Source organism: Colias croceus, chromosome 9 (assembly GCF_905220415.1).
Source record: "Colias croceus chromosome 9, ilColCroc2.1".
Lineage (NCBI taxonomy): Eukaryota > Metazoa > Arthropoda > Insecta > Lepidoptera > Pieridae > Colias > Colias croceus.
In genome coordinates this window covers 4,519,220-4,534,485 of record NC_059545.1, presented here as the reverse complement: position 1 = coordinate 4,534,485, position 15,266 = coordinate 4,519,220, and the positions used below count along the sequence as shown (strand labels likewise).

At 32.2% G+C, this 15,266-nt stretch overlaps 3 protein-coding genes across 6 annotated transcripts in view; all 3 read right to left on the bottom strand.

Annotated features, from left to right (window-relative positions):
• Positions 1-3,222, bottom strand: part of LOC123694520 — a 44,777-nt gene extending 41,555 nt beyond the window's left edge. For all 4 annotated transcript variants that reach the window (XM_045639976.1, XM_045639979.1, XM_045639980.1 and 1 more), the window contains exon 1: positions 2,817-3,222. The gene's annotated coding sequence lies outside the window, so the exon portion shown is untranslated. The remainder of the gene's footprint in view (positions 1-2,816) is intronic.
• Positions 3,223-3,625: 403 nt separating this feature from the next.
• Positions 3,626-5,663, bottom strand: LOC123694547. Its single transcript, XM_045640011.1, has 3 exons — positions 4,869-5,663; positions 4,142-4,354; positions 3,626-3,717 (listed from the first exon to the last, which is right to left on the bottom strand). The coding sequence occupies exons 1-3, from the start codon at positions 4,912-4,914 to the stop codon at positions 3,626-3,628; spliced, it is 351 nt and encodes a 116-aa protein (XP_045495967.1). The 5' UTR covers positions 4,915-5,663.
• A 2,140-nt stretch (positions 5,664-7,803) lies between these two features.
• LOC123694464 (WW domain-binding protein 2) lies at positions 7,804-15,119 on the bottom strand. The gene is made up of 9 exons (XM_045639911.1): positions 15,055-15,119; positions 14,835-14,970; positions 14,167-14,341; positions 13,014-13,173; positions 11,675-11,805; positions 11,192-11,447; positions 10,436-10,518; positions 9,051-9,767; positions 7,804-8,449 (listed from the first exon to the last, which is right to left on the bottom strand). The coding sequence occupies exons 2-8, from the start codon at positions 14,888-14,890 to the stop codon at positions 9,720-9,722; spliced, it is 909 nt and encodes a 302-aa protein (XP_045495867.1). The 5' UTR covers positions 14,891-14,970; positions 15,055-15,119; the 3' UTR covers positions 7,804-8,449; positions 9,051-9,719.
• Between the last annotated feature and the right edge of the window lie 147 nt (positions 15,120-15,266).

The window sequence follows — 15,266 nt, the reverse complement described above, 5'->3', positions numbered from 1 at the left end:
ATCCCAATTTCATATTTATACAAGAGAAGATATTTCTTCTAGGCATGTGTCTATAACTTAACTCTTCCTTAATAGCTGATAAGATTTTAACAACATTTTAAAAGTTCATTTGAGAATAGTTTAGATTTAGAATTCAAATGCTACACATATGCATTACCTATGTACCTGTTTTCATTGGAAGAAAAAAACAAGGATCTCTGAATGATAAAATTCCACTAACTATTTGTATCCCGAGACATTTAAAGAATTATACACACTCACATGAGCTGTTTTAATTCGGGTATCATTTAAGCACCAATTTAATTAGTTTTGTGTTTCTTAAATAATAGGGTTTGTCCTCAAAATAGTAGTCACCAAACAATGCAAAATCAGTTCCACAATAAATCACCTAAAATCCTGAGATATAAGGTCTAGTACCAAATAAATGTTTTTGTATGTATTATAATAGGTGTGTCCTAATAAGTTTTTAAGCAAACTAATTTAAAGAGATCACCAATAAATCATATTATGTTACTGTTACTGGTTTGGATTTCGAAGGGCGCCCCTTTTTTTTCTGGCTGATAAGCACATTTTTTTGCTTCTGGTGGGGGATTGGCCAGCTTTAAGCGTATGGCTAATCCGATAATATGTTTGCACATGTCAATTTTTAAAGTGCGCCAATTTGTCTCCGCCCCTTTGATCATTTTTTCATTAAAATTATAAATTGATGTATTAAATTGATAACGAATACTATTAATGAATTATCTGAACAAAATAAAATGTTACTACTGTATAGGTGACAAAATTTCAAATAAAAAGGAGTCGCAGTCAGGGATCGATAATCGATTTATTCGGTGACAGATCTACCATTCTGAGCACAGAGCTATTATTTAAGTAACAAAACTGTTATTATAAGAACGAAGTTTATATTCATGTAATGCAATATAATTTTATTGGTTATCGATCTCTTATTTTACACATATATTAACATTAATTTGATAATTCATACCTGGGAACAATTTTTGTTTATCTGAGAACGAAAATATTTTGTGGTGATAGATCTATTTATTATAGTAGAGCCATTTTAATAGGCAACATTTGACAGTTCAACAAAATTCAACAACGTAACCTAGTAACGACGACGTAGAATAACATGATATTTCGTTTTGTTAGAACTGCACGATGACTGCACGTTTGCTTAACTTTTTTAAATTACGATTACATATTTATAATAATAATGACCAATACAAGTAATTTTAAGATTTCATTTTACTGATAAACCATTCTAAACATAATAATCAATTTCTGAATTGAAGAACTGACGTCGCTACAATTTTGTGTCAATAAACCTTTTTTCTTTTTAAATACCAGAGATGTTACTCTAAAAATCGAAATCTGACATCTAGAATCGAATGCATTGATTACTTGTAAATAAAAATCATTATAAATTAATAAATTCGATTGACAAATGTTTCAAATCCGTATCGATTAATTCACTTTAATCGATGTTTTTATGCAAGTTACATCTCTTCGAAGATAAAATTGATAGACGTCAAATGTTGCCTATTAAAATGGCTCTACTATAGGTGATACAACTTGATGACAAATATAAATTTTGGTGATAGAAAATATAGTTCCCTTTTAATTCTATTTTCTCAGAAACAACTGGAATGAATTTGATAATAATCAGTATAATATAATAGGTAAGTGTATCTTATCTCTATATTTGCATAAAACACAAGTCAAATAAACTGCATCATACAGAGCTTCTATTAAAGAAAGACCAAACAAATCACTACATAGTATAACTATAACAAAGTCGCTTTTTCTGTCCCTTTGTATGCTTAAAACTTTAAAACTATGCAACGGATTTTGATGCAGTTTTTTTAAATAGATAGTGATTCAAGAGGAAGGTTTTAGTATATAAAATATTAGGTTATAGACAAAGCAGGTGAAGCCGCGGGTGGTAAGCTAGTAATTAATATTACTTAGACGCAAGTAATATTCCATTCCTTTAACATGGAAATACAAATTTTGAGTTATGGATGATGTCTTATCCATAACATTATGAATAAACTTATTAAATTTTCATACATCCACTAAAGAGTAACGACCATTTTTTTTTACTTTTCATCCTGTGAACACATTGTAAAATCATGTGTATTAGTGTTTTGTTATTCAAGTGTTTATATTGCTAATTCAAGGCTTGAATAATATCTAGGTTAGTACCTAGATATATGATATTATTCAATTCACCATAGCATATAAATATTGCAGCCAAAAACAAATAAGCAGCCAAGATCATTATATAGTTTCAGAGGGCTCATAGGCATATATTATGTATCATTCAGGTTTTATTAATCATTAAGTAATGTACCTTAACTGTTAATTTTGGATTATTGTTTACATAGAAAAGGTATTTCACAAATTAATATTACAGTAAATATTTAAGCTGGTGTTAATTGGTACTTAATTAATAAAATAGTATGATAAATTAAGGTTTATACTTTATTTGAAATACGCTGGCTTTTATTAATTATAAAATTCAGTTTTATTTAATATCAGTATAATAATTTAAAACAAATCATAAGAATTGAGACAATTTTTACTGTACTTACATTTTGTAAGAAAAGAAATCTATCTTTAGAACATAGAATGTACCTATGTACGTGTTTATAAATGCGTCTAAGTAAATTTCTCCTGACTATACGCCTTTTTTATCGATTAATGTGTAGGGGATTATAGCCTAACTACATTGAAATTATAATTGATTATACACATATCGAATCATATATGTATAATAAAAGTAAACAATTAAATAGAAAAGCGATGCTGACCTTATAACAGCGTCACGTTTTCTCCACCTTGGTGCAATCCGGTTTGCCACATCAATGCTAGTTTAATCCACATAACAATATAAATTTATCACAATACTACACTTTTCACTCGTGATAAAAGGTACTTCTATTGGGTACAGATATATTTTTTTTATCTACCAAACACACCTTTAAAGCGGTCCAACACAAACAGTATTCGAAGGCCTATGAACTCCTCATAGGATAAGTCAATACAGAAATTTGCGTTTAAATACTTTTCCAAAACAGTAAACACTCGATAAACAAACACTTTTGTGTATATTGCAGACTATCCCTATGCTTAGTAGGTACCTATATCTTATAAAATTTTATAAAATTCTATACACATCACTGAAGCCGCTCTCTCACGCTCCCCTGTCTTTTTCGGACTCGGCACAGAGTACTTTTATATATATAGGTATAGAGGCTTTACTCGGCGGGTTCAGGAGGAAAGTGATTGACAGCGCCATCTGTATCTACAAACTTGCAACTTTCCTGCGATGTATATAACTATAGATCTACTATCATTCCTGCTTTGAGCCTTGTTTGTACTAAGTTTTGTTAATTTATTTATTAATCCCGTAATTTACTCATAGTCAATGGAGAATACGTTTACTAAATTGACTGAGTAAATTACCTAACGGATTAATAAATAAATTAACAAAACTCAACTGTATTCAAATTAGGATGCAGAAAATAAAACCATATATTATGATAATCAAAATAGTTTATTTCTCACCACAAACAGTTACATGATTAAAACTAATTAAAAATTTTGGATACAATTTTGGTCATACATTAATCTTATGTTTTGAAGTAGAAGGTAAATTTTCAACTTCCCTCAATGGTTTTCTATCAGTGCAGATAAATTTTGATAAAGGTCCTGCAAAAATAATATAGACAATTTTAATAAGTTCAAAATCTCGTTTTGTTTCTACCAAAGTGTAGAAACGAAAGAAACAACCTCTCTGTTGTAAAAAATAATGTTGAATAACACATTGAATTAATTCAAGAACAAACTGAATAATATCTCTAAATCCTAAGGGTAATAAATATTATCTTCCATTCCAAATTCTAATTCAAATTTCCTGAAATGAACAGGTTAATTCTGATGAAACTTTCTAAATTATAGTAATGTTTTACTAGATACAATACATGCAACATTTATTTTCAATTTAATGTTATATTATGACAATAACATAAGGTGCCATAATTATTATGACACATTAAAAGCCTATAGCTACTAAAATATATACTTAGCTACTATAGATTTAATAGACAATTATATAGCTACATAGTTTACCAACCTGGCATATGTAATGTTGGAACAGCTATGTTAGAAATTTTGTTGTAACGGCAACAATATTTCTCTTCGAAATGAGCATGACAAACTCGACGAAGTTTATAAATATTTTCATTGCTCAGACTCAAAATTTCTCCTCCAATAGCATGAACCCATGTTCGGAAACGAGCAATGTCCTTATCAGGGTTTGGAAACCAATGAAGAACTCTGTAAGAGCCTGCAAAAAAGGAGTTTAAGCATTACATTTATAGAAAAAAAACTTGTGACAGACCTATGATATAGAATTACTTCAATTATTATTTTTAAGAGCATCTTCTCCATTATATTTATCTTTAAGACAGTTTAAATGCATAGACTATTTGTGTACTTTTCATTATATTATGTTGCAGGCATATTTCTATGTACATACCCCACTTTCTTAATAAACCCCCTTTCTTAATAAAAAATAATGACGTCCAGAGAAGTTTCAAGCTCATGTAATGCAAAAATAATAATACATGAGCTTGAAACAAATATTTATAAGAGCCCTTGGTCAGTGGGTTGTTATGCTCGTCAGGGCCACACCTCATGTTCACATTGTGGAATGCAATAAATGTATTGAGTATTGAAATAAGCCTGTCTGTACGCGCATTACTTTCAAAAGGCCATGTTTTACTTTCAAATTGCACCAGTGCAAAGACAGGGCGTATGAACTGGTTTGGTATCAGGTTTGAAACAGTCTGGTTACGTACCTTCGACTTCCACACACTGAGGAACACAACAACGTTTACTAGACATGGTAATGTCACTTAGAAGCACTATAGTCTCAGAGTCTCTATCTCGAAAAATACTAGAACAAACACTCGACGCTAATCGTGAGGAGCAAGGGCTCAACTCAACGAATTCACGGAGAAGCACTAGTTTGATGAAAACACTCGACGTAAACCCAAGGAGCAGTGGCTCAACTTGAAGAATTACGGAGATTCGGAGAAGCACTAGGTTATAAATTGATGAATTTATCAACAAAAACAACCGGCACTAACGACAGACAGACCGCCATTGATTGTTGACAGCTTGTTTCATTACTGCAAGTAAAAAGTACAAAATAACTACTACGACGCGAATTTTGTTAATTATTTAGATCAAGTTTTTACTGTTTTAAATTAAATTAAAATTATGGCAGTTTTTATAATTTATTTGTTTAAACTATATCTCAAAATATATACAATGATGATAACATAAAACTACTAAAATTTTTTTTTTTTTTGAATGGTAACATTTAGCATCCACCATACGGATTATAATGATTCAAGAATAAAATGGTCACTTCGTCACTACAGCTGTAATGAACTAAAACCGTACTTTCAACTTAGTCGGCTAACAGCAACAAGCGCCATCTGTATCTACAAACCGGAAATACATGGTTTTATAATACAACAAAATTAAAAAGGCATTCACTGTAGGACTTGTCACTAGATGACGGTGCTCTTTCAATTTGGTATCATTACTTTCGCCCAGTTGCACGGTAAAATGTTCTAAGATTGCACAGCCTGGGACTCGGTCGCAACTCGCAAACCTAGTGGCACTTCACATCAAATCACTTGAATCATTGTCGATTAATGACTTGTGATAATGTTGCTAGTGTAAAAAATTTATAAATTTGCTTGTGCATTTTTTTTACAAGATTTTAAACTGTGGTTTTAAAATACCAATTATTTTTATTTATTAGATTTTTACAGAAAAGAAAAGCAATGTTCGAGGATTTTTATAATAAACTAGCGGTCCGCCCCGGCTTCGCCCGTGGTACATATTTCGCAATAAAAAGTAGCCTATGTCCTTTCTCGGGTATCAAAATACCTCTATACCAAATTCCATGCAAATTGGTTCAGTAGTTTAGGCGTGATTGAGTAACAGACAGACAGACAGACAGAGTTACTTTCGCATTTATAATATTAGTATGGATATTATCTTGTAACAAATTGCCTTTATTCAGTTTTGATGTAACTTAATGTAGTATTGTTTCACTGATCTATACAGTTTTTAGTTTTTACTGTTCCGTGTCTATACATAACTAGCGGTCCGCCCCGGCTTCGCCCGTGGTACATATTAACATTTTCTCTACATAAGAACCATCCTCGTACTTCAAGGAATATAATAAAAAAAGAATTATCGAAATCGGTTCAGCCGTTCTCGAGTTATGGAATTACAACGAAAAGTGGCATTGATTTTTATATATTAGATATTATAAGAATATTATAATAAATCTGTAGAAGGGTCAATTCTGTACATTGAAAATATTGAAAAAATAAATAGCAGGGGGTGTTACTGGATCGATACCAAACCCAAATATGTGATTAAAAAAATTTTTGTCTGTCTGTCTGTATGTGAAGACATCACGTGAAAACTAACGGTTCGATTTCGATGAAACTTAGTATAATTATACCTTATTATCCTGGGCGTAAAATAGGATACTTTTTATCCTGGAAAAATACATAGGAAAAAAAATAATCTTAATTTTTCAGTTTTCTCCATAGACGTTGTTCTGTAGAACCGCGAACACACGTTGCGTATTATTATAGGCCTAGCCGTATTTGGGTCCAATATTATCCATATTTAATGATCTAAGGGCTTGCCCCTTGGTGACAAACGGACGAACATACAAACGAACACTACGAAGTGTGGTCCTAGTAATGTGACCCCGTTTTTACATTAATTTCGGCACGGATCCCTAAAAACCGGAATCGATATTATGAATGTCGGGTTCAATTCTCTTTATTATTGTATGTACAGGGTCTACATGTTTTTTTTCTAAGTTTGATAATTGATATTTTTCTTTTAGTTATTGCTAAGGATAGTTCCTAATATTTTTTTGAAAATTGATCTAATCTATAATAGTTCTCCTGACTATACCTTAGCCACTGGTGCCAACCACAGTGCCAACTTTGTAAATGAGACAATATTAGAAGATAGTAGATATTACCGATTATTTCTTTTTAGTAAGTACATGAGTACCTATAAGTACTTATGTGTGAAAACAGTAAGTGCATTCAAAGAGTAGAATATCTAAAACAAAATTAATAAACTAGGAATAAAACAACTAGTAGGTATCGTATCTTTAATTTATTTTAAATTACAATTGCTGTACAATAAAAAATATTGAATTGTAAAAAGTTGATAGCTCATTAATTTACAAGATTGTGCAACATTTCTTCTTTCTTCTCCAGCGGGATTCCATTGATCGTTGCTTATACACTTTTTGTATTCGTTTTCGGTGGGTTTTATACGTTCGTTTGTTGCTAAGCCTAGAGTCTTTTGACTGAACTCGGGCACATTCGCATGGGGATCCAAGTCTGCTGATAGTCTCTACTGCACTAGGGCATTTTTTTGTAGTTTTTGACTTTTTGTAACATTTTTCAGGGTCAGGACATGGTGGCGGTCGAGGTCTGTGTCTGTGTACACTACATGTAGGGGCGGATATGCATGGTTTTACACTCTTTGTAGCTGGAAAAATATGTTATATGAAAAATAATAAAATATGTTAATACCTACGTTTTATGAACGGTTATTATTAATTATAACAGCCGACTTAAATTATTTTCAGTTACGATTCAAATTTTCTTAAAGTATACCTTCTGTAAGTAGGTATCATAAAATAGGTATGTAGTAATAAAAAAATAAACTCAATTATGTACGATAATCCATTTATTGTTGCACATGTCAATCATTAATTATAAAATGATAATTATAGTCAAATTTAACACATTTTTTATCAAATCAAACCATTTTTCGTTTAAAATCCCAAGTTAAAAGAATTTACTAGATAGATAATATCCAACGGTAAACGGATTAGGAACGGATAAAGGATTAGGATTAGGGTAGGTATTTTAAATGTCACAGAATAGTACAACATTTTTTGCCCTTTGTTACTCTTCCTCTATGTCCCTTTCCGTAACAGCAATCACTTTCTTGCCGAGGATGACCTTTCTTTTTGGCGTAATTAACATAAGAACGACTTCCCGTTAAACTGTCCTTTTTTCGCAATTTGGCCTCTTTGGATTTTTCCTTAAGAAATTTTTCTACTGCTTTCACATTCCTTGGGTCAGAGGATCCCTTCATTTTGCCGCAACTTCCACATTTTGCTTTAGAACGAGTTGCCATGATAGAAACCGCGCTTCGACACGGCTTTATGCCTTTCGAGGTAGTTTTCTTGAGGCATTTTTCTGGATTTTGACATGGTGGAGGAGTTGGATGACATCTGATTGGGATACATGATGCCGAAGGCGTGCAGGGCGGATGTGCCATAGGAGCCATCGTGGTAAAAGCTTATGTTAATCTGAAAAAAAAATAGTATTCAGTACTTTTCCAATTGGAAATTTTAAAAATCTCTCAAGCACACTACAAATAACTTGCCACTGATTAATTCATTAGGGGCTTACCTCCTGTGTATTCTGGATTTTCACTGCCACAAATCAAACAAGTATAAAATATAAAAAAACGCGTAATAAAGTGTTATGTACGGCACTAAAATTTAAAAATTCTTACTCACAGTACTGACTCATATTTAACACCTGGCTGCCTAGCTCTCCAGCTTCAATTTTTTGTCTAAAGTTAAAAGAAGAAATATTTTTTTCGTTATTTTGAATACAGAAAAAATAAAATACTATTTACAACTTTGTACAAAAGTTCAACACCCTCAGTAATGGTTTTTGAATTCAGGAATTATTTTATTTTCAATAACAAAATATTTATATCAGCAAATGGATTCACTATTGAACTTTTGTATTTTAAGAGAAAATGGTTTGTGGCAAGTTATGTTGTGTAGGTGCTTGTTGACTACTTATCGAAAAGGCTTTTTGTACAAAGCTGTTCCATATTATTACTTCTATTTTTTATAATGCTAATATCTAATCAATTTCTTATATAAATAAACTTACCCATACTATGCAGACGAAATTTAAAATATTTATTTATATCATGATAGTGTAATTATTTAATTAAATTTATTTTGAATTTCATATTATGTTACAAAAATTTTGCATTTCTGACAGATATTGTTAACAACTGATTTTCTATTTTCAATGATGACACATTTAATCTTCTTTGACTGAATGGACAGCTAAATAACGAATAGTAAAGAGATTGGTAGTATTCGAAGAACTTCAACATAAACATTGATTTCACAAATAATATATTTTTGTGTTTTTCCTGTGTGTATTTCTGTATTACGAGCTGTCTAATTATACGTAAATGAAAATCAGTTTCATAAATATTACATTTATTAAAACATCTACATAAATAATTTTACAATTTAACAATTTTAATTACATTGTTATAAGAAAGCGATGTTAAGAAAATATGTACATAATATAATGTGGAATGTTCTACAAGAATATGCAGATGCTTTGTGATAGTGATTAATACTGTAACATATTGTAATTTTAACACAGCCGTCTTTATATAATATTGAATTTCATAAAGCGCGATTAAATATGATAGTGATGTGAAACGATACAACAATCATACATAATATTTTTTCTTCTCCAACATTCCCATCAGTGGGTTTTCATGGCTTGGTGGATTCATATGAAAATGTGGACAATGTTTTAATTCTCTTTTTTCGACGTTGATTCCTGATACGTCGGTGGCTGATCCTGTAATTAACACATTCTTTTTTTATTTATATCATAAGAATTTTATATCCTGTGTAAATCCTCAAGAAACTGGACCTAATAAAATATAGGTTCTTTATTATTGCTTAAGAGGCTAACAAGACCCAATTTAACAGTGATTGCGCTCTCGTTTTCTCCCATACAATTGGACAGTGTGCGCAAACGAGAGCGCAATTTCACTGTTACTGGACGGGGCCAGGTCGTAGAAGAAAATATGTGATTTAAGGAAAAGTGTGGGTCATTTGAGAATTAATATGACTCGTTAGAGGTTCAGGTATATGCTGACTTCGTGTTTGAAATTGCCCGTACGTCAAGAAAATAAACACATAGAATCGTTTAATGATGATTTCCGATTTTGTGAAATTATGTATCGAGTCAGTCCACGGTCTTCGAAATATTATGATGAATATTAACATACATTTTTTTTGATGGGCTAGAATAAATATGTTTTCTTAAAAAACTGCTCAAATACATGCTCAATTTGGTCTTGTCAGCCCCATAAGCAGTAAAACGAGCAGACGGGTCTGATAGAAAGTGATGCCCACTGCCCAAGCAATAATACAACTGTTAATTAACTTTCTAAATAGAAACCGTTTGTAAATGAAATAATGTATCCTCCTTGCTTAGAAGTGTCTAGAACTAAAACTCACATTGTAAGATGGTGGCACATACGCGGTCTGCGGCTTGTTAGGATCGTAGTATGCACTTTGTGCAGCCTCCGCTGCTTTCGCATCTGTAAACGATTTTCAAACTACTGCAACATCTATACACTACTTAGTACAATAATATATAAATACATATATTATGTAATATGTTATTATTATAAACAATAATATCACAAGCCTATTCAAACTACAGATAGTGTTATGAAAAGAACATCATTTACTTGTGTTATTTTACATATAAATACACTAACTAGTTTTAGTACAGAGGATGCTTTTAGCGATATTACTAATGAATTATTATTATTAAAATAAAATGTTACTATGGTTCAGTGAAATAAATATAATGTTTTCATTAGTTAAAAGAATTATAAAACCAACACAAAAGTAATTATAGTTAAAGTTTTACCACATATAACACCATAAGGGATAATACACATATAGACCTGTAATCATTATACAGATAGTAGATAATATAATAGAATTTACTTCAATATCTTTTATCTATTCAATCAATTAAGTATTAACAAAACGGGCACACATGAATCATGTAAAGGCGGTACTAATTTATTTAGCAAGATAATAATTGTTGTCCATACAATATCATCTTTCATATTCTTCATAAGGAATACAAATGGTACCTTCTGTATTTTATATAATATTAAGAAAAAACTGACACAAGAGAATAGATCTACTTTTAATTGCTTTGCATAGATTCACATATGCCACGTGCCATGTACTTACCGTTAGCCGACATCCCGGGTGGGGGCACGAAGCCGCCCGCAAACCCGGCGGCGGGCGGGTTCGCGTTGCCCGGGTAACCCGGCGGCAGGCTGGCGTTGCCCGGGTAACCGGGGGGCGCGTTCGGGTAGCCCGCGGTGTTCCCACCTGCGCCTGAGAAGCCCGCGCCCGGCGGGTACGCGGCGCCCATCACGCCCGGGTATGGAGGCGGGCTGTTCGACACGAACACCGAGTTCGGCGCCGGCTGATCGGGGAACGCCTGTAAGTTAACAAACAGGTGATATATTTAATGTTAATTTCGAAATCAACTGATAGTTATTAATATCCATGAGTTTTTTTTTGTAGCATAAAAAACTGTAAACAAGATTTCAGACCATTTAAATCTTACAAAAATCCTAAAAATGTAAATCATACAATACTAATTAACTTATACATAATTGGATTATGTGAACATAATTTCTACTAACATCGAGTTTTTATACTCACAGAGTATGGTGGGACCCATCCATAATAGCCCTGCGGTGGTGGCGCGTATGCCGGTGGTGGGGCCGCGTACCACGGCCCGCTTGGCGGCGTGTACGCTGGAGGCGGGGCATTTGGAGTCGTGTGACGGGATGCTAAAATAGATACGTACATTGAGTAATAAATTACGAAATAACAACGTTAAATAATTAATCTTGTACCCAAAAAAGGTCACCAACATTCAAATACAGGTATAATAACTCCATTCAAAGAGACACAAAATGGCAACAATTTCCATGCACTTGACTATGAGGGCAGAAATTAAGTATTTTAACAATTAAAAAAATATGAATATAATGTTTGTATGTAATATGAAAAAAAAATTTGTGCTATTCAATATTGATGCAGTTAAAACGTAGAGGTGTTCAATAAAAGTTGTGTAAAATTATAGAATAGATTGGTTTTATATCTGAAATTTTAATTATCAAAAATGGCCCTTGACTCAATCATTTCAGATAAACAGGAGTGCACTTGCACTGTACCATTAAATAAGTGCAATGTACATACACTTGTTTTTCTATAGAACTTTCAAGAAAGTAAAATGAAGTTCTGTGTTCCTAGTGGGGTAAGGGGCAGATGCATAAATTATATATCTTTCACTGATTGATTTTCTTTGTGGATTTCTATAAATAAGTAATTAATATGCTTTTATTTCTTGCAGTTCATATCTTATTGGTATATTGCATTAATTAAAAGGTAATTCTACCTGTATGATATTACCAAGCTATGCATGCTTTACCCATTGAGCCCCAAGCGGTCTGATCGGGCCACGACACTATAGATTTTCTATTGTGTCTGTGATTCTGGGGGCTGAGTTATTAAGTCAAGCAAACAACATAGATAAACAATTACACAGGCAAGTCAACAATTGTTTATCATATCTTACGTTGACTGATAAGGTGCATATGAAATAAAGAAGTCATATTTACAAAGACCATTTTGAAGCATCAGAAGTTCTAAATTTTATAATGTTTAAAAGGAAATAGATATACAATATATTTTGATCCAATTTTTCTGAGAATAGCATGGCAGCAGATGGCGAGAGACAGAATCAACTTTAGGGTGTATCCTACTCAAACAGAAACCAATATGGACCAAAATAAATCTTCAGCTAGGTCATTCTATTTAAAAACACATTTTCAAATATTTTAAACATAGATACAACTAGCTGTAACAAATGTATTTAGTAACATCTAGTAAAAACACATTGTAATGCATAGATGTTTTTTAGTTTTTACTGTAATAAATACCTATTATCATGATACTAATCTATAACTTTTTATACAGATAATTCAATACATACCAAGGTGGGCAGCCTTTAACATAGCTTGACCAAATTCAATTGCCCCTCCTGATTTAAATGTAAGTTTAAACTTCACTTCTCCTATGAAATTTCCATTGGGCTGTGCATGGATTTTTCCTTTGATAAAGTTTGCACCAAACATTGGCTGTTCAACAGTCACCTATAAATTATAAACAGGAATAATTACTTTTCAAAAATAGTACACTCAATTTCAGAAAAGAACATAATATTGTGCAGGATGGTATATCAATACATATTGAGATATATTCTGTTCATTAATGGAAATGGAAAAGGAAGTGATTTAGATTTAAAAATGTCCTAAATATTAACATAACTATATTATACTAGCTTCCGCCCGCGACTCCGTCCGCGCGGAAAAATGAAGATTTATTTTTTTCTACGTATTTTTCCGAGATAAAAAGTATCCTATTTTATGCCCAGGATAATAAGGTATAATTATACCAAGTTTCATCGAAATCGAACCGTTAGTTTTCACGTGATGCCTGAACATACAGACAGACAGACAGACAGACAAAAATTTTTTTAATCACATATTTGGGTTTGGTATCGATCCAGTAACACCCCCTGCTATTTATTTTTTCAATATTTTCAATGTACAGAACTGACCCTTCTACAGATTTATTATATGTATAGACTAGCTTCCGCCCGCGACTCCGTGCGCGCGGTTGTTGGTCTTTGCGTGGATTGTTTATTTCTCCATTTTGAGTAACTCGGACAATGACATCTTATAAATATCTATTGGACCCAAATACGGCTAGGTCTATAATAATACGCAACGTGTGTTCGCGGTACCTACTACAGAACAACGTCTATGGATAACTGAAAAATTGAGATTAATTTTTTTTCTACGTATTTTTCCAGGATAAAAAGTATCCTATTTTACGCCCAGGATAATAAGGTATAATTATATCAAGTTTCATCGAAATCGAACCGGTAGTTTTCACGTGATGTCTTCACATACAGACAGACAGACAGACAGACAGACAGACAGACAGACAAAAATTTTTTTAATCACATATTTGGGTTTGGTATCGATCCAGTAACACCGCCTGCTAGTTATTTTTTCAATATTTTCAATGTACAGAATTGACCCTTCTACAGATTTATTATATGTATAGATTAACATACTTACATCTTGCAAAGCCACAAATGGGAAACTGAATGACCTCAATGTCTCTGTATTCTTTTTAGAGTTATAAATCATCCTGTGGGTGGTGAGATACATACGACCATTTTTTGCACCTTTAAACTCTGGCGTATCATTTCCATAAAATTCCACCGTGACATTATCGGAAAACAGTATGATACTAAAAATAAATAAAATCATTAGACAGATCAAACAAATTAAACTACTTATATTATTTCCAGAATAGGTCTACAATTAGAATTACAGTTGAAACTTTTGTTGAAGAAAACAAGTTTTCTATAGACCAATTTTGAAAAAACTTAAATGAACCTACCAATAAAAAGCATATTAAGACTTCAAATAATTGTACTTTGAATCATAAAGAACAATTTTGACATTTTGTAATAGAGCACTGTTTAACATATTCCTGCATTTGATGAGGTTTTTATTACCTATCTCTTTAACATATTGTGAGAGATGAGTCATGATTGCACCATTTTTATTGATTGTTTGGCTTGTTGACAACTCCATTTTAAAGCCAACTTTTTCATTTAAAAACAATGAAGGAGGCATGAGAATTATGGCAATATTTTAGAGCTATACTCTAAATAACTTCTATAACTTGTAGTAATCTCTACGACGGTACGACCTTACTGATCATAAACACAACTCACCACTCTCCAGCGTGTATCAATACTCCATGATCAGCATGAGCTGTATTAAGAGACATCTTCAATTATATCATATATTGCAGACTCAAAACGTATTTTCTTTAAAATAAACTATAATAACAGAGCAGAAAATATCTAGCCCATTGAGCCCCGAGCGGCCCGATCAGTCCACGACACAATAGATTTTCTATTGTGTCTGTGATTCCGGGGGCTGAGTTACTAGACCAAGATAAAGTCCAAAACAGTCTCGACTTTTCTGACAAGTGACATTTCACATTATTGACAAACAAGAAATTTACGACGACACACAATACAGATTATAATATAAAGACAGTATCATTACTTGCTCTGTGACATAATATATAGATGATCTAAGTTATTTTTACTCTGTGGTTACTGTCAAATTCAATTTGTCAATTTGGAGCTTTGACGTGC